The sequence below is a fragment of the Culex pipiens genome, chromosome 2, assembly GCF_016801865.2.
Source record: "Culex pipiens pallens isolate TS chromosome 2, TS_CPP_V2, whole genome shotgun sequence".
In the NCBI taxonomy this organism is placed as follows: domain Eukaryota; kingdom Metazoa; phylum Arthropoda; class Insecta; order Diptera; family Culicidae; genus Culex; species Culex pipiens.
The window spans coordinates 133,736,941-133,756,339 of record NC_068938.1 but is presented as its reverse complement, the minus strand read 5'-3'; the positions used below and the strand labels follow the sequence as shown (position 1 = coordinate 133,756,339).

The 19,399-nt window shown below is 43.0% G+C and overlaps 4 protein-coding genes across 4 annotated transcripts; 2 read left to right on the top strand and 2 right to left on the bottom strand.

Annotated features, from left to right (window-relative positions):
- The first annotated feature begins 1,288 nt into the window (after window positions 1-1,288).
- On the top strand, window positions 1,289-5,105 carry LOC120425152 (UPF0488 protein CG14286). The gene is made up of 2 exons (XM_039589584.2): window positions 1,289-1,623; window positions 4,530-5,105. The coding sequence occupies exons 1-2, from the start codon at window positions 1,386-1,388 to the stop codon at window positions 4,925-4,927; spliced, it is 636 nt and encodes a 211-aa protein (XP_039445518.1). The 5' UTR covers window positions 1,289-1,385; the 3' UTR covers window positions 4,928-5,105.
- Window positions 4,948-6,302, bottom strand: LOC120425162 (28 kDa heat- and acid-stable phosphoprotein). Its single transcript, XM_039589596.2, has 4 exons — window positions 6,117-6,302; window positions 5,966-6,053; window positions 5,530-5,903; window positions 4,948-5,472 (listed from the first exon to the last, which is right to left on the bottom strand). Exons 1-4 carry the CDS (start codon window positions 6,124-6,126, stop codon window positions 5,453-5,455), a joined length of 492 nt encoding a protein of 163 aa, XP_039445530.1. The 5' UTR covers window positions 6,127-6,302; the 3' UTR covers window positions 4,948-5,452.
- Window positions 6,303-6,471: 169 nt separating this feature from the next.
- Window positions 6,472-7,621, top strand: LOC120424353 (oxysterol-binding protein-related protein 11). The gene is made up of 2 exons (XM_039588453.2): window positions 6,472-6,807; window positions 6,859-7,621. Exons 1-2 carry the CDS (start codon window positions 6,723-6,725, stop codon window positions 7,404-7,406), a joined length of 633 nt encoding a protein of 210 aa, XP_039444387.1. The 5' UTR covers window positions 6,472-6,722; the 3' UTR covers window positions 7,407-7,621.
- Window positions 7,622-16,057: 8,436 nt separating this feature from the next.
- Window positions 16,058-18,820, bottom strand: LOC120425094 (G patch domain-containing protein 1 homolog). The gene is made up of 2 exons (XM_039589490.2): window positions 18,677-18,820; window positions 16,058-18,616 (listed from the first exon to the last, which is right to left on the bottom strand). The coding sequence occupies exons 1-2, from the start codon at window positions 18,735-18,737 to the stop codon at window positions 16,077-16,079; spliced, it is 2,601 nt and encodes an 866-aa protein (XP_039445424.1). The 5' UTR covers window positions 18,738-18,820; the 3' UTR covers window positions 16,058-16,076.
- Window positions 18,821-19,399: the final 579 nt, after the last annotated feature.

Sequence of the window (19,399 nt, the reverse complement as noted above, 5' to 3'; positions counted from 1 at the left end):
TGTGTCTCGTCATCTTGAAGACTTCGATCACGTTCAACTTAAGAGTTTTGAGCTCTTCTTTCAACACACTCACATCCATGTCGTACAGGCCTCGGAGGACCTGCTTCATGGGGCGTTTACCTGGATCGTCATGGCTGTAGTATTCAATCTTTGTGTTGTTCAGGAAATCCCGAACGTAGTTGTAATCCTTTCTGGTAGGTAGCAGAATTTTGAGTCCATCAGCACACAAGCGAATGGAAGCTCGTAAAGCACCAGATTTGATAAACCCGGTCAGCCACTTTCGCACCGAATCCGATGACGATGTTTTCACAAAAATGGGTGGCAACTTTTCCCGTCGTTCAACTTCTTCTTTCTCGCTCACGTCAACACGAACTGGTTTCCACGGTTTCCACACAATTTTTGAGCGTCCTTGCTTAAACCTGGCTTTGCAGGTAGCGCATCGGGATTCTTTAGATTCTTTAAATCTACCAATCCTCCTGGTGAGGACCGCCTCTTTTTCTTGCCGTGAGGCATTTTTGCACTTTTTAGCACTTTTCAGGAGCTAATATCAAGGAGGACCTCTCTCGTTGTTGGTTCCCAAGGGAATTTATCAATTCTAGAAGTTTCTGTTATATTTTAAAATTCCTTGTCTACTTTGCTGTAAAGCACATAGTAGGTACCCTTACCAGTGTAAAGATCTGGAGCAGGCAGTTTCGTTGTAGACCTCGGATGCAGCTTCTGCGACGACTTCACAGTCAACACAAAATTTTCCTATTGTTTGGTGTACTTGGCTCAAATCTGGTAGTGAAGGCAGTTCAACAAATGGTGGATCACGCGTCACGTGACCATAGAAGATTTTCGACTATTTGAGGCCGAGCTACGCCCTTGGGAGGATGGAGGAGGAGTAAAGGAGAAAGCTCGTTTTTATAGAGCAGCGATTCTCAACGGGGGTACCGGGCCTACTTGATTTACATGGCAGGGGGTACAAGCCTAGAAGAAGGTTGAGATTCGCTGTGATAGAGTACGTAAGCGCCGTTTGAAAAGTTCATAGAGTTATCTAAGCCCGAGCTCACGCACACCAGCACCCCATTTGTTTTGCTGGCGGGTACAAAATTTAACCTCAATCTTTTTCGTGTACGTACACGCAATACATGCGCACGTAGATAACTCTATGCACATAAATTCATTTACCGATATTCACGAAGTTCCACTGTAAAAACTCCAACCACGTTGGATAAACGATGCTTTTTGCAACATGCTTTGTTTTTGTTTACCATCGCTCTGTCACTCATACGAAGCATGAAGCACGTTTGTGTTCAAGTTTAGAATTAGACTAGCGAACTCAAACACTTTTATCGCATTTACAACCTAATTAGAATTACCTCCATTCTAAACCACCACCAACCATGCCTCCACCAAAGGCGAAACTGCACAAAAACACCGGCAAGCTTAAATCGATACCGAAGCCTTCGGGAACACCCCCACGACCAGCACCGGCCTCGTCCAGCAATGGAACTTCCACGGCGAGCGACGCAGCGGGACCATCCGAAGCCGACCGGCAGTTTGAGCTGGAGCTGTACTGGTGCATACAGCAGCTGGAGAACTCGCTGAGCGCACCCCACATCCGGGACAACAGCAAGAAAGGTAAATTTGTGCGAATCGTTTTATGGTTTTATAGTCATCAGACCGTAAGACTGGTTGCAACGCGAAGTTTTATAATTGTTTCAAATTGCGAGCAGTTTTAAATTTTTAGAACTGGCGCAAATGAAACTAGAACACGGTGCTCGCAACGCGCTGATCTAAATGTTGTTTCAAAAAAATGCTTTTAATTGTGTGCGTATGATTATCAACACAGCATCATAGTGTGTGTGTAAGAATACGTGGATATCTTTATATATCTGATTTTTTTTGAAACTGAGTTCTATTCCAGTTCCAAACCGTCTCACGTTTGAAACAAACTCGTCGAGCAGTTTTATTCCGGTTTCAAAATACTGCTCGAAAAATAAAACTGCAACTCCGCGTTGCGCGTGGTCTGTTTCAGTTCTATTTGAAAAATGAAACAGCTAGAACAAAGTAGAGCCGCGTTGCAACCAGTCTAATAATGCACGTTTGATTCAAATTTATATTTTGGCTGTGTTTTCAAAAAAAAACTTGTGGGTTCCTAGAACCATTCTTATAAATACCTACACAAACGATTTCCAACGGTGCCTGAAGTATTTGGGCAAATGCACGAATTAAATTTGCTGCATAACACCCGTGGGCACAAGGAGTCGTAGAAACAGTTGCGAAGACAGCAAACCCATCTCTTCCGGGATAAGAGGCGTCGCACAGTGGGCGAAATGGAACCCAAAATCGGACTTAATTGAACGCGGCTGGTTCCCTGGTATGAAAAATAGTGTTTCTCATGTAAAAAAATCCGGGGAATCGAATGGTGATGGTTTCATCCACCGCACGAAACGGCAAAGGGTCCATTTTGCCCCAATTCCCCATTTTATAACATTTTTTCTTGAAAATTGGTCTGTATTTAGAGCGGAGGCTTTATGCGGCCATCCAAAATGCACTTAACTTATGTGAAAATGTCCCAGGAATCTAGTAAAAATAACCACTTGCACCGCAAAAATCATCTAGGGTCCATTTAACCCCAATTCCGCTATAAAAGCATTTTTGGCCATTTTCAAATGTTAGGTCAGATTTTAAAAATCTGAAAATATTTTTATCGTAAAGATCAGACAATTTTACATAAGAATGACGATTTGCATTTGATAGTTTGACACATTTATGCTGATAAAAATAAAAAAAAATTGCAAAAGGCAGTTTATTCTGCGTTTGGGAAAATTGGCTTGAAACTGATTCTTCAATCTTTTTATTTAATTTAATTTCTATATCAACATAAATGTATCAAACTAACAAGTGCAAATCGTCATCCTTATGTAAAATTGTCTGATCTTTACGATAAAAATATTTTCAGATTTTTAAAAACTGACCTAACATTTGAAAAGGGCCGAAAATGCTTTTACAGCGGAATTGGGGTTAAATGGACCCTAGATGATTTTTGCGGTGCAAGTGGTTATTTTTACTGGATTCCTGGAACATTTTCACATAAGTTAAGTGCATTTTGGATGGCCGCATAAAGCCTCCGCTCTAAATACAGACCAATTTTCAAGAAAAAATGTTAAAAAATAGGGAATTGGGGCAAAATGGACCCTTTGCCGTTTTGTGCGGTGGATGAAACCATCATCAATCGATTCCTTGGATTTTTTTACATAAGAAACACTATTTTTCATACCAGGGAACCAGCCGCGTTCAATTAAGTCCGATTTTGGGTTCCATTTCGCCCACTGTGCGTCGCTTGGAAGTGTTGGAGTGCCAGGACATGGAACAGCTGTATTGCTCCGACGAAACAGCGGCCCAAAATGTGCCGGGATAAGGACGGGGGAATCTTCGACGAACACCATGTTAAGCTGTTTGCCCAGAGGCGGAGTACCAGGACGACGAAAGATACAACATCAGCGGTATGGTGGACGGCGGGGACAGACCAGCACTCACGATGAGGGAAGTTAGGGACGCCATCAAGAAGCTGAAGAACAACAGAGCAGCGGGTAAAGATGGTATCGTTGCAGAACTCATCAAGATTGTCCCAGAAAAGTTGGCGATCTGTCTGCACCAGCTGATTATCAAGATTTGGGACACAGAACAGCTATCGGAGGAGTGGAAAGAGGGAGTTATATGCCTGATCTACAAGAAGGGGGACAAGTTGGAATGTGAGAACTATCGAGCTATCACCATTCTCAACGCGGCCTACAAAGTGCTGTCTCAGATCATCTTCTGTCGTCTCTCGGAACGATCAAAGGATTTCCTTGGGACGTACCAAGCCGGTTTCGTGGAGGGGAAATCGACGATGGACCAAATCTTTTTGCTACACCAAATCCTCAAAAAAAAAAATCGCGACTACCAGATCCCGATGCACCATCCGTCATCGATTTCAAAGCCGCGTACGACTCGATCGATCGCAAAGAGCTATGGAAGGTTATGTACGAGCACGGCTTTCCCGGGAAGCTGATCAGACTGGGGAAATCAACGATGGACAGGGCACGGTGCAGCGTGAAGATTTCGGCCGCGATGTCCGACACGGTCGAATCTCACAAGGGACTTTGACAAGACGATGGTATCTCCGGCCTCCAGGCAGTTCATCTGGCAGAACGTTCGAAGAGGCGGCTAGGAGTTACACCGAATCGGAACGGAAAGTGGAGAAGGTTGGACGATGCTCGAGGAGGAACTGCAAATGCTTAAAGTTTTCGAACGGCTAGTGCTTAGGACGATCTTTGGCGGCGTACGTGAGAACAATGTGTGGCGGAGAAGAATGAACCACGAGCTGGCGCAACTCTACGGCAAGCCAAGTATTCGCGCTGTAACCAAACCAGACAGTTAAAAATAAATTAAAATGTTGAAAACGAGGGTTTTGGTCATTTCTATTTCAGCCAGGATCTTTACCGAAAAAGCTCGTACGATTTTTTTTATCTTAATACACTTTTATAAATTCCCACTTCCAGTCGAGGACACCCTCAAACTCATCAACACGCTCAAATCGCCGAACCAGCCGCTGATCAAGAAGCGTCAAATCATGCGGACCAGCTTCGGTGACTACCGGGCCAAGATGGCCGAGGAGGAGCGCACGATGGCGTTGGCCGCCGGAAGCGTGGGCTTCGACGCGCCCAAGAAGAAGGCCAAGTATCACTTTGTTAAGAAGGCCGCCGTCCTGTCGGGGGAGCGCGACTTTCGGTTCAACTTTGCCAACATCCAGCTGGACGACGGGGGAGAGGGAAGTGGCGGTGCCAAGCGTGAGGAAAATGGTGCGCCGGAGGCTACGGAACGTGTGGTGGTGCCCGGGTGTGGCGTGATAGCGCCGTCGGATAATACGTTTAGATTTAATTTTTCGGTTGAGAATTAGGGATATTTGAAGAAGAAATGTTTATACAGAACTATCCGTGTTTATTCAACGATCCGAATTACATTCACAGTGGCTTCAAATATGTTTACTTCTTCACTTTGTTAGATTGCAGTTTTTAAGATTTTAGCTTGCTAGAGTAGAGTTGTTTGTTTTGTTTCTTTATGATTTGGACTAATATCTCAAACACGTACAATTTCATTTGTTTTCAATTGGTTCTCCCATCGTTACTATCTCTCTCATTATTCTAGTTTGCTGGAGCAGAGTTTGACCTGCACGAATTACGAATAACTATTAGCGATATTCTTCGGTAGGTCGCGCTCCGCTCACGAACCAAGACAGCGCAGTGTTGTTTTGTAGTAAAAATTTGAATCATATCAAAAGAAAACTTATCGCAGTGACGAAGACGACGACGTGACGCCCGCCTGTTAGATTTATTATTTACGACATTCAGGTTATAACTTCTGTGTTCCGTGTGTTTTCAGTGGGTTATTTTATGCTTCCGGGCGCTGGGCAGAGAACAACACTTCATTTCTTATCATCTTTCGCTGAAATAATCAAAATAGAAAGGTTAAGCGTCCTAAATCAAGCAAACAAGTCCTCACCTTTCTTCTCGGCTTCACGACGCGCGGCCGCCTCCGCCCGGTGCTGCTTGATGATCGCTAACCGGGCCAGATCGGCCTTGGCCTGTGCCGTTTTGCCCTCGGCGTGTCGCTTCTGGTACGCGGCGTGGGCCTTCTGCTTTTCGATCTGTTCCCGCTCCTTGCGCGACAGCTGCGGCTTCTCCTCCTCGTCCACCTCCTCCACCTTCTGGAAGGCCTTCTTCTGCACCCGGTTCGGATTCTGGATCTCGATCACCGAGCTGGCACCCTTGGCTTCCTCCTCCGATTCGCTCGACTCGTCATCGCTGCCCTTCTCGCTTCCCTCCTGCTCCTCGTCTTCGTCGTCGGACGAGGACGCTTCCTGAGTTTTCCTCCACCTGCAGAGATCAAAACAATTTTAGAGCGTTTGCTGAATCGCAATTACTCGATCTCGACCGACTTTTTCTTCTCCTCGTTTTTGCGCTCCTCCTCGAGCTGTTCGGGGCTCGTAAAGTTACGATTGCGTCCCTTGTGGTTGACGTATTTTCCTGGGGCGGAAGAGAAAGAAAAAAAATCAACACTTTCGCCCATCGAAAAATCCGCAAACCCACCTCGTGGCATGCTGACGAAACTGTTCCGGAACTAGCTGAAGCGAAATATGTCTAGGCAGAGGGGATCTTCGACACTTTTGCACAATGATTTTTTTCACTTTTTGCAAGCAAACCCACCAAAATCGAACGCTTTTGCCACCACGAAAATGCGAAAATGTCAGCGCCCGATGGCAGGTGAGAAACGTCAAAAACAACAAAGAGGAAAATGTGCACGAGCGTGTACTAAAAAACAGCAGGAGAGATCTGTCAATTCGGGGGGTGATTCGTGCGACGAGAGCAGATTCAACAATCTAGTACTGCTTCATACAATATCGGCTACACCAAATTTACAGTGTAGAATTTGACGTTTGTCCTTTGTGATTGTTTTCAATCGCTCGATGAATCAAATTTCCTTCTGACTCGAAATCAAATTTTGATGCTGAACTTTTTCCCGATTCTCCTGGCACCCTTTCAATATTGTGCAAATCGCCACTCCTAAAATTTATGTAGTGTCTCGCGGTTCGCTCGCGGCTAGCAAAAATTCTTCGTAAACTTTTCCGCAAAAAGAGAAAACACAAAACCAGCGACCAACCTCACAGCCAGAGCCCGAGCTGTTCCTCTTCGTCCATGGAGTCAAACCTGAGTCGGATTCTGAACATGAATCGCCACCAGCTGAGTGGCCAACTTTACAAGTACACAAATGTTATGAAAGGTAAGTTTGAAAACTCTGTACTTGTCCCAGCTTTAACAAATTCAATTCCAGGATGGCAGTACCGCTGGTTCACGGTGGACGCGCAGGCCGGCCTGCTAAGCTACTATCTGTGCGAGCCCGCCAACGACGATTCCAACCCGAACATCGTGGGAAACGCACCGCGTGGTCAAGTCCATCTCGCAGGAGCCGTCATCTGCCCGAGCGACGAAGATTCCAAGACATTCACGGTGAACTGCGCATCCGGCGACATGATGAAGCTGCGCGCCGGTGACGCGCGCGCTCGCCAAGAATGGGTCGACGGTCTACGTGCCATCGTAGAGTCCCACTCGAACACGACGGCGTCCCTCGCACCACGTGACCAGCTAGCGGCGCACGACGCCTTCGGGGCAGCCCGCCAGCAGATGCAACAGTGCGAGCTAAGTAACGCTGCGTTGGCGCGGGCCATCGAAAATCTGACCTCGCCGCTGTCGCCCACCGATCCGGATCTGCTCATGTTGAAGGCCCTGTCGGCGGCCAACACGCACTGTTTGCTGCAGTGCCTGGGGCTGCTGCAGCGACACAACGAGCTGGCCGATGCCCGGCTGGAGCCGACGTTTTAGCCCTAAATTTGGGAAGGATTTTCGGGTGCATTTATGCGTTGGTAAGTTCGGCACGCCGGGGCCGGAAGCTTCTTAGTTTGTACTTACAGCTGAGCTGTTTGCAATAACGGAACACTCCACAGAATAAGCTTTTTTCTGCACAAACACTTTTGCTCTAGGATTGTGCACCGCAATTTTCTTCTTTAAAGAATAAATAGATGCGTTAACAAATTACATCACAAAGTGGTTATTATTACAACTGTAGAACTACCGAAAGCAACTACGGCTGAAGCGCCATAATGTTGAGAATCAGAGGATAATAGGGGAAATCATCCTGATTTTTATCAATTCAGGACTTCTAAAATGCAATCTAGAAAATTAGTTTTTATTATTATTAATTAATTTTTCCAGATTATCATGCGTTTTCTGAAAAACGCATTTGAATGTTGAGCATCATTTCTCACTTCCCATTTTAATATAAAAGCAACTGAAGATGTTGTAATTATAACAAACGATGAAAACGTTGCTTTTATTGACACTTGATCATCCACATTCAATAAAACATTATTTCCGTCATTATATTTAAGAAAAATAAACATAACATTTTTTTTAAATCACCAACATCTATATCACTCTGCTGTCATTGGTGGGGTAGCTTTATTATGATTAGTTTTTCTTCGCCGAATGTACATGGCGCTTTTTGCAAGTGGAGGTAAAGTTTTGTTGTGATTCGCTTTTTGTTCATGTTGTCTTTTATTTGACAGCTTGACAGGGCTATATAAACGATATAAACAGGCACTGAAGCTGCCAGAGATTTTGTTTATGTTTCTTTAAATATTTAAAATCATTATTAAACAGTCTTTACTGCAGTAACTTTTGCTAATTTTTGGTGGAGAGGTAGCTTATTAGGAGTACTTTTAGAATATGCAATAACCCAAAAAGTGTCAAAATGTACATGATGCCTTTTGAAATGTTGCCGTCGATTTTTTGATTATTTCAAATTCTGTTTTTTTTGTTAAGTCAGTATTTTATTTTCTGTTTTTTTCCACTTTTTGTTTTTTTCTAGGTTTTACACTTTTAAATTTAAAACATCTTTAAATGTTTGAAGCTGTTTTTCAAATTCTTCAGCTTTTTTTTCTTGTTCCAGTTTTTAGATTTTGGGTTTTCCAATGAATTTTTAAGTTTGATAAATTTAAAATTTGTAAAATTGTTTGTTTCCGAATTTCAATGATTTCAAAGTTTCATTTTTTTAATTTTTAAGCCGTTTAGAGCTCATGCATAAACCACGTGGTCTTTAAATTTGGCATATTCAACCCACATAAATTTGAAAATTTTGGATTTTTATTAATCTAATCAAGGGATTTGGAGTTGAGCCGCGGGCGAGAGAAGACGTCTTTGCAGAATCGGTCTCGGGGCTTCGCGTTTTTTAATGTTTTTTTCGGGTTTCATTCGACTTTGCTGTGGCTATTGGAAGAAATAACTTGTTCTTCGACGAAAAAGTTGGGTTTTCTAGTGAAAGTGTTATTTGTGCGTGAATTTGCCGTTTCTTTTTCGGGAAAAGGTGGAGGCGTCGTAGAGCACAGGTCCACGGCAATCATTCGGCCGTAGCCGGATTTTAGCGGTGTTTTCTGAACTTTTTCAGTTCTGGCTGGAAGGAAGGGGCTGTGAAGTGTGGGGAAATTGTTGTGCTTAGTGGTGATAACGTAGAATGAATGCTAGATTTGTAATTTTGTGAAATTCATTCAATAATCCAAGATGGCAGCCTTGGTAGGAAAAAAGTCAGCCAGAAGAAACGAAGCGCGTGAGAGCAAGAGCATTCAAAGAGAGGGAGAGCCGTATTAATGTGGGCGAGAAATTAAAAAGAGCGTGAGAGCGTTGAAGACGCAAGTATTTTGTGAGGTTTGAGAAAACGAGCGGGAAAGCACTTAAAGAGAGGGAGAGTTTTAGTGACTCGGGGTTCGATCTGTAGGCTGAGTGGTGTGAGAGTGTAAAATGCTCGCAGAAGAGAAAATAAGAGTAGCAAAAAAGGAGAGAGAGGCTGAGAAATCTTTAGCGAAGAGGAACAAAAAACGGAAGGCAAAAAAGAAATCGAGAGTGGATTTGGAATGGTTGGCAATGGGGCAAGATGAAAGCCACACTGAAAGCCCGACCATGGTAGTTTTAAGAAAATTTGCTAAAAATGCAGCTTATTAAATTAACTGTGGCTTTTTGGTGAAAGTAAACGCAAATATGGTAAAATGTACCATGCTTCCACAAAATTGCATGGTAACAAATACGAAATCATTATCATTCTCTCCATAATCGAGGGTTAAAATTACCATACCGCTCTCGACATAGTAAAACTGACTGCGTTAATCAGTCAATCCAAGCACGGAATGTTTTTAGCAAAAATACGTCGGTGCGTGTTCTCAATTTAACCCTACAATATGGTAGCAACTACCATGGTTGGGTTTTCAGTGCAGCCATTCAGCATGGGGTTGAGTGTGATTGAGATGACACAGACAATCGGAAATAGTTTTGGTCTCGATAAATAAAATTACATTGAATTGAATATTGTACAATTTACGGGCTGGTTTGATTTGTTCTTGTGATTCGAATGGAAAACAAGTAGATTTCGCGCGTGTGGATTTTCGAAGGCGGCTGAGTTTGTTCGAAGAAATGTGAAGTTCAACGTTTCTGCTTTTAAAGCACCGACACAGGGTTGAAGTGCCCCACGAAAGTTGACGTCGCTGTCATCTTCATCACTGCAATTTGATGAGTTTGTTTCATGCTTTTGTCTTTTTGTAATTTTTCATTTCATTTTCGTTGTATCTAGACTCGATTGTGAGAAGTGGAACCTCAGTGGAACCGCATCGTGTTTTTCGAAGCCTTTTATTTGATATTTTATTTTTCATAAGTCCTTCTTATATCATCGTTCATCGGAAGGTACGCCGCCGCTCGTTAAAGTTATTGTTTTATTTTCATCACAATCGTTTACGCGTTGTCCTGTTTTCTTTTTGTTCAAATTCATTGATCGTAATAATTTGAGTTGGAATAGAGTCGCGCGATTGAACAGTTGTATTTTTTGTCGGCTTCGTTTCGGGCGCGTTTTTGGAGATGAAATTGGATGATTGCGGGGAGAGGAAGAATCTCGAATGTTCATGCTGACATTTAGGATACACCATTAGCGCGCGTTTTGATTTTTTTTATTCGATTGTGAGTAGCGAGACCTCGCGGTTACTCTGCAACGTGTTTTTTCGGAGCTTTTGTTATTTGATTTTTTATTTTTCATAAGTCCTTCTTCCATTATCATCGGCACGTCGACGGTTTAGTTCGTTTAAGTTTTTGTTTTAATTTCATTACAATCGGTTACTTTAACGCTTGTGATGTTTCAATGCATTCCGATGCAATGGCGCACTACAAATGTTAATAAATGACAAGAAGAGTGCTAGGCGTCATCTAACCTAAGGCACTCTCCAGATTAGAGACCCTAAATAGGGAGACTGGTCTAAGCTGGCTAAATCGATCTGGCAACGCATGTTTTGAGCTTGGCAACACTAATAAGTTTTGCTGGGCGTAAAGGCAAATGCTCGTTTGGATACGTCAAACTCGTGTCTGTTTGGGTACGTCAAATTCACTTCGACTGCGCTAGGGTCTGATTAGATTAGATTAGATAATTTCATTACAATCGGTTACGTGGTGTCCTGTTTTCTTTTTGTTTACATTCGTTGATCGTAATAATTTATTCCAACTGGCACCTTTAGTATTACCTCATCAATCTCTCGATTTTATGATAGAGTAAAGCGTCTTTTATTTTGATCTTTGAAGTTTGCTCGCGTTATCTAAATTGTACAAACAATAAAAATATACTAATAAGTCCAGCCCTGCTCCAGCGTGCTCGGTTGGCACGCGTTCGATTAAAAAAACGTTTTAAATAATCAATTATTTATCTTTCCGCAGCCGGCTGCCTAAGATTTAAAATTTTCAACCGATAAACAAAATGCTCATGGTCACATCACTGCCACTCGTGAATCCTGACCTCATACCCATCTACTAACCCCCTCAAAACTCACGTCGATTGGGCGGTCTCTATCACTCAAGTATCGGACTAACAATCCCATCCACTTCCCCGTGAATCTACCACTGGTCGTGGCCGGCGCCGGTATTGATCAGCATGATAGGGGCCTTTGAGAAGTTGCGAATCGAGGAAAGATAGCTCCCACTTATCTTCCACGGCTCGTGGATGTAACTTCTGGAGGTCCTGGTCAATAACGGAGTAGCAACTGCGGGTGGGCACCTATGCTTATGCTTATTAATCTAATCTAGGGATTTTGGTTTTTTATTAGCTTTAAAATATGTGATTTTTAAATTCTAGATTACTTTTTCAAAACCTATGTACATAGGAGCTTTTTAAAAAGTAAGCGAGAATTTGTGATTTTTTATGATTAATTTTCCAATTTTGGAATTCAAATTTGAGAATTCTAAATTTTTATTTTTTTGTAAACTTTATTATCACTATTATTTGACCTATTTATTGCTTTGAGGTACTCAAAAACATTTTCTTTTTTTAATTTTGATTTTTCTTATTTTTGAAATAGTTTTTATTTTAAATGATTTTTTGAGGTATTAGACTTTGACAAACAAACTCGTACTTTTTCGTATTGGACAATTTGACAAAACGCAAACAAAGCAAAATGCACGCTGACGTTTCTGCAAACAAATGCAGTCAAACAGTTTGCGAGTTTGTTGCTCTTACGGCCTTTCATTACACGCGTTTAAATGGGACGAAAGGCCATAAGAGCAATGTCGTACCGCCCTTTCAAATGTTGCTCCAGATATCTGCATTATAATTTTCAACTTTTTGATTAAATGTTTAAAAATTAAACCTTAATTTCTTTAAAAATTTTGTTTTTTTTTTTCATTTTCTTTTCATTAGACCGTTCCAAATATTTTTAATCTGGGGGCAAAAAAAATTTCATAAAACTTCAAAATTTCCATGACAATAGAAGTCTAGTCAACTGAAAACCATCTAAAATGCATTTTTCTGCATTGATAATCATATTCCGCATGTTTGGGCATGTTTTAAAATGTTTTGATTTTTTATAAAATTCCGATGTACGGGCACCCAAAAAAAAATTGCAGAAAATATTTTTTTTGTCAATACTTAGATAATATATATTATATATCGGAAACTAATGATTGCAAAACAACTGAACAGGTGTGTAATGCATTTTAAAACACTTTTTGCATTACAATGTTAAAACCATGGCTAGTAAATTCAATTTTTAAACTTTTTTTATATCATTTAAACGCAAAATATGACCAAAAATCTATTTTCGACACTTTTGCTCGATTCTGAGGGCAGATTCAAATTCAGCGGGCAAAATTACATCGCAAAACATATATTTGGAAAATTTTCGAATTTCGTTATGGTGGTCCCATATGGTTTTCCCATAAAAATTAGACTGATTTCAAATGGAGATATCTCGAGTTTAAAGAAAAACATTCCTGAGATTTTTTCAGCGTTTCCCAGTCACGACGTTCTAGCAGGATTCTAGCAGAGTTCTTACAGAGCTGGATATTCTTACAGCATTCTAGCAGAAATGTTCCACCGTTCTTGCAGGGTTCTGGCAGAAAAAGTCCTACTAGAATATTCCATGACTGGGAATTGTAGTGCAAGAACTCTTCTTTCTTAAAATTTGGTCTTTTCGAGATATTTAAGTTTTAAATTTGCAACTTTTTGCCTTCCTCACCTCGATGAGGAAAGGCTTTAAAATCACTCGAAAAATTAATTTCTTTATTTGACCTCGTAGACCCACCTTCACGTATACCTATCGACTCAGAATCAAATTCTGAACAAATGTCTGTGCGTGTGTCTGGATGTGAGTCCGTGCACCGAAAAATATGCACTCGACCCTAGTTAATATTATGAAGTTTAGAAAAGTACTTCAAAAGTTATGCTAGATTAAAAATCTGAAAACCCCATCAACAGTTATGAGCACTTAAGTGTTATTTATAGACTTTTGAAGCCGGATCTCATATATTTTGATGAAAAAGTTGTCCGGATCTATCATGCAACCCTTCGTTGGATAGGTAATCAAAAGACCTTTCCAACAAGCCCAAAAGATTGAAGATCTGACAACCCTATCATAAGTTATAAGTACTTTAGTGTTTTTGATACGCGATAATTTGATAAAAAAATAAGTGTTATTTATACACTTTTTTGAGGATGTGTAGTGTCTTTACTTTATGAATGTGAGGAAGGCACCAACCAAAGGTGGATTAAGTAACGTTTTACATTAAAATTGATGTGCAGGCCAAGTGCGAATGATTCTGATGATATCTCTTCAGTTGACGCTCAGGCGAGGAACATCCTGGAAGGAGCGTCACTGACTACGTCCGTAGTCCTGTTAGATCTTTCTTGATCAGGACAGTATAGCTCTGGTTCCTTGCAAGTGTCCTATTTTCTTACCTCCACGTTGGCTTTGTTTTCATGATGACCTAGCTGGTGGCCTGTGGAAACGGATCGTAAACCTTTGACCAGCGAGGGTCAGAGTCGAGACGGCTAGAAGAAAGGTGCGCGTCAATGTGGGAAAGGGAAGTAATTTGTGTTTTGTAGACGGTATTGTTTAGATTCGCAGTATGTTGAGTCAACTGCTGTGGATGTACCTGAACGTTGCAGAACGGGGTTTCCTCTCTCCTTTCCATTTCCAGCTACCATCTATCATCTGTTTATTTTGTTTCACTGATTTTCTTAAACGGTTTTTGTTTACTATCCTTCATTTGATTTCGATTTTACTTATTTGATTCTCTTATTTCTCAACGCTTTTTCACTCTATTTTACTAGTTGATGCTGCTGCAACAAACTGTCTGCTTTCCCTTAATTTGGCAGCGATGTCAATTTTGTTTATCATGTGCCTTTTTTTATTTATCTATTTCAATTATTTTTCATCTTCCCTGTAAATTGCCCTCAATACAATCTAAGCATTTTTGTTACCTCTATTTATTAACTATTGTTAATTTCTTTATCTTCTTCATAAATTACTATCTTTCTTTTACTATTGATTCTTTACATAGTATATTTCTTTCACTGTCCATTGTTTTGAAACTTCACCTTTTTCTTAAGCAAGTGAGGTTCGAGCCCTGACTCAATTTATGAAATGATTAAAGGATTAACGCAAATATTACTATTGTACTTTTGAAAAACTTTTATAAAATGCTTAGGACCAAAAATTGTAACAAAACACCGCGACAAAAGAAATAGCAACAGATAAACACGACTCAACAATAGGGAAGATTTCAGGAGAAAACAATACACAGTAAATAACAATTAGTTTTTGAATTCAAACTAAAAATATAACAGTTTTTGCTTTATGAAAGTTGATAGGCACACTATAAATGGTTAGGCGCTTATACTTACATCAAACCCTACAAAATGTACCACCCCCGGCCGAGCTAAAATGCGTAACCGGAAAAGCATGCCATGGCATGCCTGGCACGAACACTCAAAGCGTGTTCTAGCGTGTTGCTCGTACTGACTCAGAGCAAGGGTGAGATGTAGGTGTAAGGGCAGTGCGTGTTCGTCGGGAACCTGGTGCATAAGATCGGTCAAGGCCCGTTCTTACACTGAAAATTGCGAATTGCGAAAGTTTTACATTAAAATGGATGTAATTTTTGACCCTTAAGTCAAAATTGACCTACCAAACAATCAAAATGTTTGTTTTTTAGAGCTCTAAAAGTGTTCCCAATATCACTTCTGTCTAAAACTTGCCACGTTCAAAAAAGTGATTTTTGAAGGTTTGCACAGATGTTTTCTATAAATTTGGTCGTAGAAGGCGTAGATTACTAGATAAAATAATGGTGTCTTTGACGAAGTTGCTTGGATTGGCAAGCCCAACAACTTTTCAAAAGACAAAAATATTCCCTAATAGTGAACCACCCTGATTTTCAACCAAACCAAAAGTTGCCCCTTTCCAATTGCAACAACTCTTCAGAAGACACCAAAGCTTCAAAACTTTACAATTTTTCGGAAAATCAATTTTCCACATAATTTTGCGATCTGAACCACTGTGCAATGCAACTATAACAGCTGTCTCTTTTCGGAGAAAATAGAGATATCCAAGCGCGAGAGTGTGTTAGTTTGTAACAAAATTTACACGCAGACATAGGCAAATCGAGTAGAATGATTCATCTGTCAAAATCAGCTGTGTCCTTTGTTATCGAGAAATTAAAAGTGAGAGTGTGTGCGTGCAACATGGAGTTAAATTTTTCAAAGTACCATGGTAATCTTCACAGCAACTTCACAAAAAGTTTAACTCCATGTTGCACACACTCTCACTTTTAATTTCTCGATACCACGAGCACGTGGTAAACAGCTGGTTTTTACAGACGATTGATCTACTCGATTTGCTTATGTCTGCGTAAAAAAAGTGTAAACAAAATCAGCTGCTTGGAATTCAGCCAATCACAATCGTTCAAAACCAAAACAATACTTCAAATACAAATACTAACACAGAATGATGGTGTGCGTGAGAGAAACCGTGGAGATTTCTCAAAGGATTACAATTATCTACTAATAAATCATTTCAAGAGTTATTCTCCCATCATACATACTACATAATTTACAAAATATTTCAAATTTCGGCCATTTAAAAAAAAAAAAACAAAAAAAGTTTAAAAAAATCACAAAATGTGTTTCAAAATTAACAACTTTTATTTCCTTTCCTTATGCTTATGTTTCTTTTTCTCTTTCTTATGTTTTTTCGACTTTTTATGCTCCTTATGTTTCTTCTTCTTGCCCTTACCCGATGACCCACTTCTCCCCTTCTCAACCCACTCCTCAACCACGTCCCGCGAGCCCACCTTCTGCATCATCTCCTTCAGCCGCGCATCCAGCGCCACACTTTCTTCGCCCTTGCTCGCACTCGCCCCCTTCGCTCCCACCCCCTGCGGCAGCTTCGGCCCATAGTACGCATCGTCCTCCTCGTCGGAACCCGACGACGACGCCGACGAATCAACGGATTGCGGCTTCGCCGCCGCACTCTTTTGGATGTCGAAAATGCTCGCGAAAATACCGCGCGGCGGAGAGTTGTTCCGGAGGACGTTGACTTCGCTGGCGGGTTTGATCGCCACCAGACTCTCGACCAGCTTGAGCTTGTCCGCTTCGGTGGACGGGGTGGGTTCCGGCGGGGAATCGCTGGCGTCCTCTTCTTCGTCGCTGCTGCAGAAGATGGACTTGAAGAGGTCCTTCTTTTCTTCGGGTTTTTTGTTTACGGAGTCGAGGACTTGCTGCTCGAGGGGGGTCAGCTTTTCCGGTTTTTTCGGGGGTGGTGGCGCGGGTTTGGCTCGACTCGTGGAAGGTTCTTGGTGGGGTTTTGGGGTTGGTGGTGGTGCGAAAAAGTCTTTGGCCGCTGCGCGGACCGGTTTCGCATCGTCCTTGGTGACGAATTGCTTGGGGATTACAACCGGGGTGACAAAGTCCTTCCGACTGTTGACGGGCGCTTCCAGATAGTCGAAAACGGAGAATTTCGTCTTCGACACGGCTTTCTCCTCCTCCAGCATGCCGCCGAACGGTTCCGGCACGTTGAACCGCTTGCACAGGTCCTTGTGGGGCTTCCACAGGCCGCGGGTGCGTTTCACGCGGACTTCGACGGATTTGTTGGCGTCGGCGACCTCCTTTTCCGCAATCAGGTTGGATTCCGTCACGAAGCGGTCCGACATGAGTCCGTCCAGCGGTCGGTACATGCGCTGCGCCTGGGCAAACTCCTTGGACTCACGTTCCCGGTCCCACGGGGACATTCCGAGCGGTTGCAGTGAGTCGAGGAAGTCTTGCTTGGTTTTGTACTTTTCGCACGGTTTGAACGAGAGGAACTTTTCGTACCGCTCCTGCTTGTCCGGGTCGGCTATGAAAGGTTTGAATCCCTCGCGGGTCGATCCGAGGTTGGACGTTTCTGCCTTCAGGTCAAATTTGAGGGGGTCCTTCTTGGCCACGGAAGGCGGTTTATCCTGGTCTGAGTTGATGACTTCGCCAGCGACGAAATTTTGCGCTCGCTGATTGATCATTTCCAGGATCGGATTCTTGGGCGGTTCTTTGACCACCGGCAGCGGCACTTCTCCTAACGCTTGACCGCGCTGTTCCGGGTTCAAATCATGCCGACCCAGTCCCTGTACCTTGTACTGGTTCCGTTCCGCGTGTCTCTCTGCTCTGTCTTCTTCCATCGGCTCGAATCTACTCTTTCGCTGCGTCCAATTCCTCGGTGTGAAATTCTCCGGCACTCTCACCTTGAACACCTTCTTCATCTGTTTCCCAGTCTTCTTCGAGGCACAAAATCCGTCCAGAACCCCAGCTTGCTCCGCCGATTTAATCGCAGCCGGTTTCTTCGCTCGATCTTCCAGCGAAAAGTCGTACCTGGACATGTCGTCCTTCGCGTAAATGTCCTCATCGTCGTCCTCCAAGGCACCCACTCCAAACGCCTGACCCCGAATCGACAGCTTCTTATTATTCCGATCGACGATCTCCAACGTTTCAAACAAATTAAACCGTTTAGCTCCACTCCCAGATCCTCGATCCAATCCAGAATATCCCAACCCAAAGGTGTTGTCCTTAATCGCCGCCACCAGCGGATCAAAGTCATCCGGCGCAAACGAAACCTCGTAATCCTCCGACCCGTCACTCTCCGAGTCACTGACCTCCACAACCCCCTTCGGCGACCCCCTCCCCGGCATCTCGCACCCGTACATCTTCATCACGTACGTCTCCTTCCGGTTGCGCTCCCTCGCCTTCTTCTTCTCCCCCCGACTCTGCCGCTCTCCGATCCCCTGACCCTCCCGCCAACCCATCCGCTTCAGCATCGCCACCGCCGTCTTCTCGCGCGCCGGCTCCAACAGCGCCTTCAGCACCGGCTGACCCGGAATCGGTCCCCCGCTCCAAACCGGAGCGCGCCTCTTCCCCCCCTTACTCGATCCCACCGCCGCAAAGTCATCCCGCGTTTGGACGCGCTGCGGAGCGATACCAAACTCGCCCAGATCCTCGTCGTCCATAAAGTCCATCGGATTCTGCGCCGCCCGTGCGGAGGCCTTTTCCGCGCGCGAGCTTTTAAACTCCGCCGGCTTCCAGCCCTCCTGCGAGCCGACGGTGTTCCAGTAGCCGGCGGAAAAGCCGCCGGTGAAGGCACCGTGGAAGCGGCGCTTCCCGTTGGCGTCCAGCACGATTTGGTCCTCCACGGAGACGGGTTTCTTGGCGGGGATTTCATCTGGGGAAAGTTATGCTTGAATTTAGTTTACACTTTAAAAAGCAATTACATTACAATTACCTTGTTCGTACGTGGGCAAAGGCGTGCCGTACTTGCACAGTGTGTCGTCGTCTTCTTCCATCGTATATCAATTAAATTCTAGCCAAATAAATCGTGCAAAACCCGCGATCGACGGGATCAACGCAAAAAATCCGTGGCAGAAACGTAAATAAATCGCGGTGACAGCAAAATAGAATTTGACATTTCTTTGTGTGACAACAGTTTCAGTGGCGGCGTGAGAAAAAAAATTAAAAGGGGGAGCTAAAAGTACAAAGATGTTCTAAATGAGGTACTAGATTATTAAACTCATTCGATTACACGGAGAATCAGCATTCCACTTTTTCAGTTCTATTTTATCCACTTGTATGAATTTTCAGGCATATGTTAAGCCTGCCATTTTAATGAAACCAAAACATTACCAACCAAGGGCGCGTAAAATTGCAACCCTCTGATGAAGGACATTCAGACATTGGTCTGATGTCGTTCGTACGGAATGTTTTATGCAGTGATTAGATGGTCCAACCACAGACAAACAGACGGGACACTCGAGTGCCGAACCATCGTCCTCCAAAAACGGTTATTTCAAATACAATTTTGTTTCGGCATCCACTCACCCGGCGCTGATGGCGCTACTGTCGTGACAGCTCGCCCGTCTATTCTCAGTGTGTGTGAAGCGTGTTTTGTTTTCAAATTGAGCGTGAGCACGTGCGAAGCAGCAAATGAGAGCATAAATATTTATGGAAT

What these genes read in the sequence shown, in the direction of transcription:
- LOC120425152 (XM_039589584.2), top strand. Translation starts at nt 1,386, where the DNA reads ATGCCTCCACCAAAGGCGAAACTGCACAAAAACACCGGCAAGCTTAAA. An exon ending in CCGGGACAACAGCAAGAAAG is followed by an intron (nt 1,624 to 4,529) that starts GTAAATTTGTGC and finishes TCCCACTTCCAG; the next exon opens with TCGAGGACACCCTCAAACTC.
- LOC120425162 (XM_039589596.2), bottom strand. An exon ending in AAAAACGAGGAGAAGAAAAA is followed by an intron (nt 5,904 to 5,965) that starts GTCGGTCGAGAT and finishes TGATCTCTGCAG; the next exon opens with GTGGAGGAAAACTCAGGAAG. An exon ending in TCGTGAAGCCGAGAAGAAAG is followed by an intron (nt 5,473 to 5,529) that starts GTGAGGACTTGT and finishes TGATTATTTCAG; the next exon opens with CGAAAGATGATAAGAAATGA.
- LOC120424353 (XM_039588453.2), top strand. Translation starts at nt 6,723, where the DNA reads ATGGAGTCAAACCTGAGTCGGATTCTGAACATGAATCGCCACCAGCTG. An exon ending in GTACACAAATGTTATGAAAG is followed by an intron (nt 6,808 to 6,858) that starts GTAAGTTTGAAA and finishes ATTCAATTCCAG; the next exon opens with GATGGCAGTACCGCTGGTTC.
- LOC120425094 (XM_039589490.2), bottom strand. Translation starts at nt 18,737, where the DNA reads ATGGAAGAAGACGACGACACACTGTGCAAGTACGGCACGCCTTTGCCC. An exon ending in TTTGCCCACGTACGAACAAG is followed by an intron (nt 18,617 to 18,676) that starts GTAATTGTAATG and finishes AACTTTCCCCAG; the next exon opens with ATGAAATCCCCGCCAAGAAA.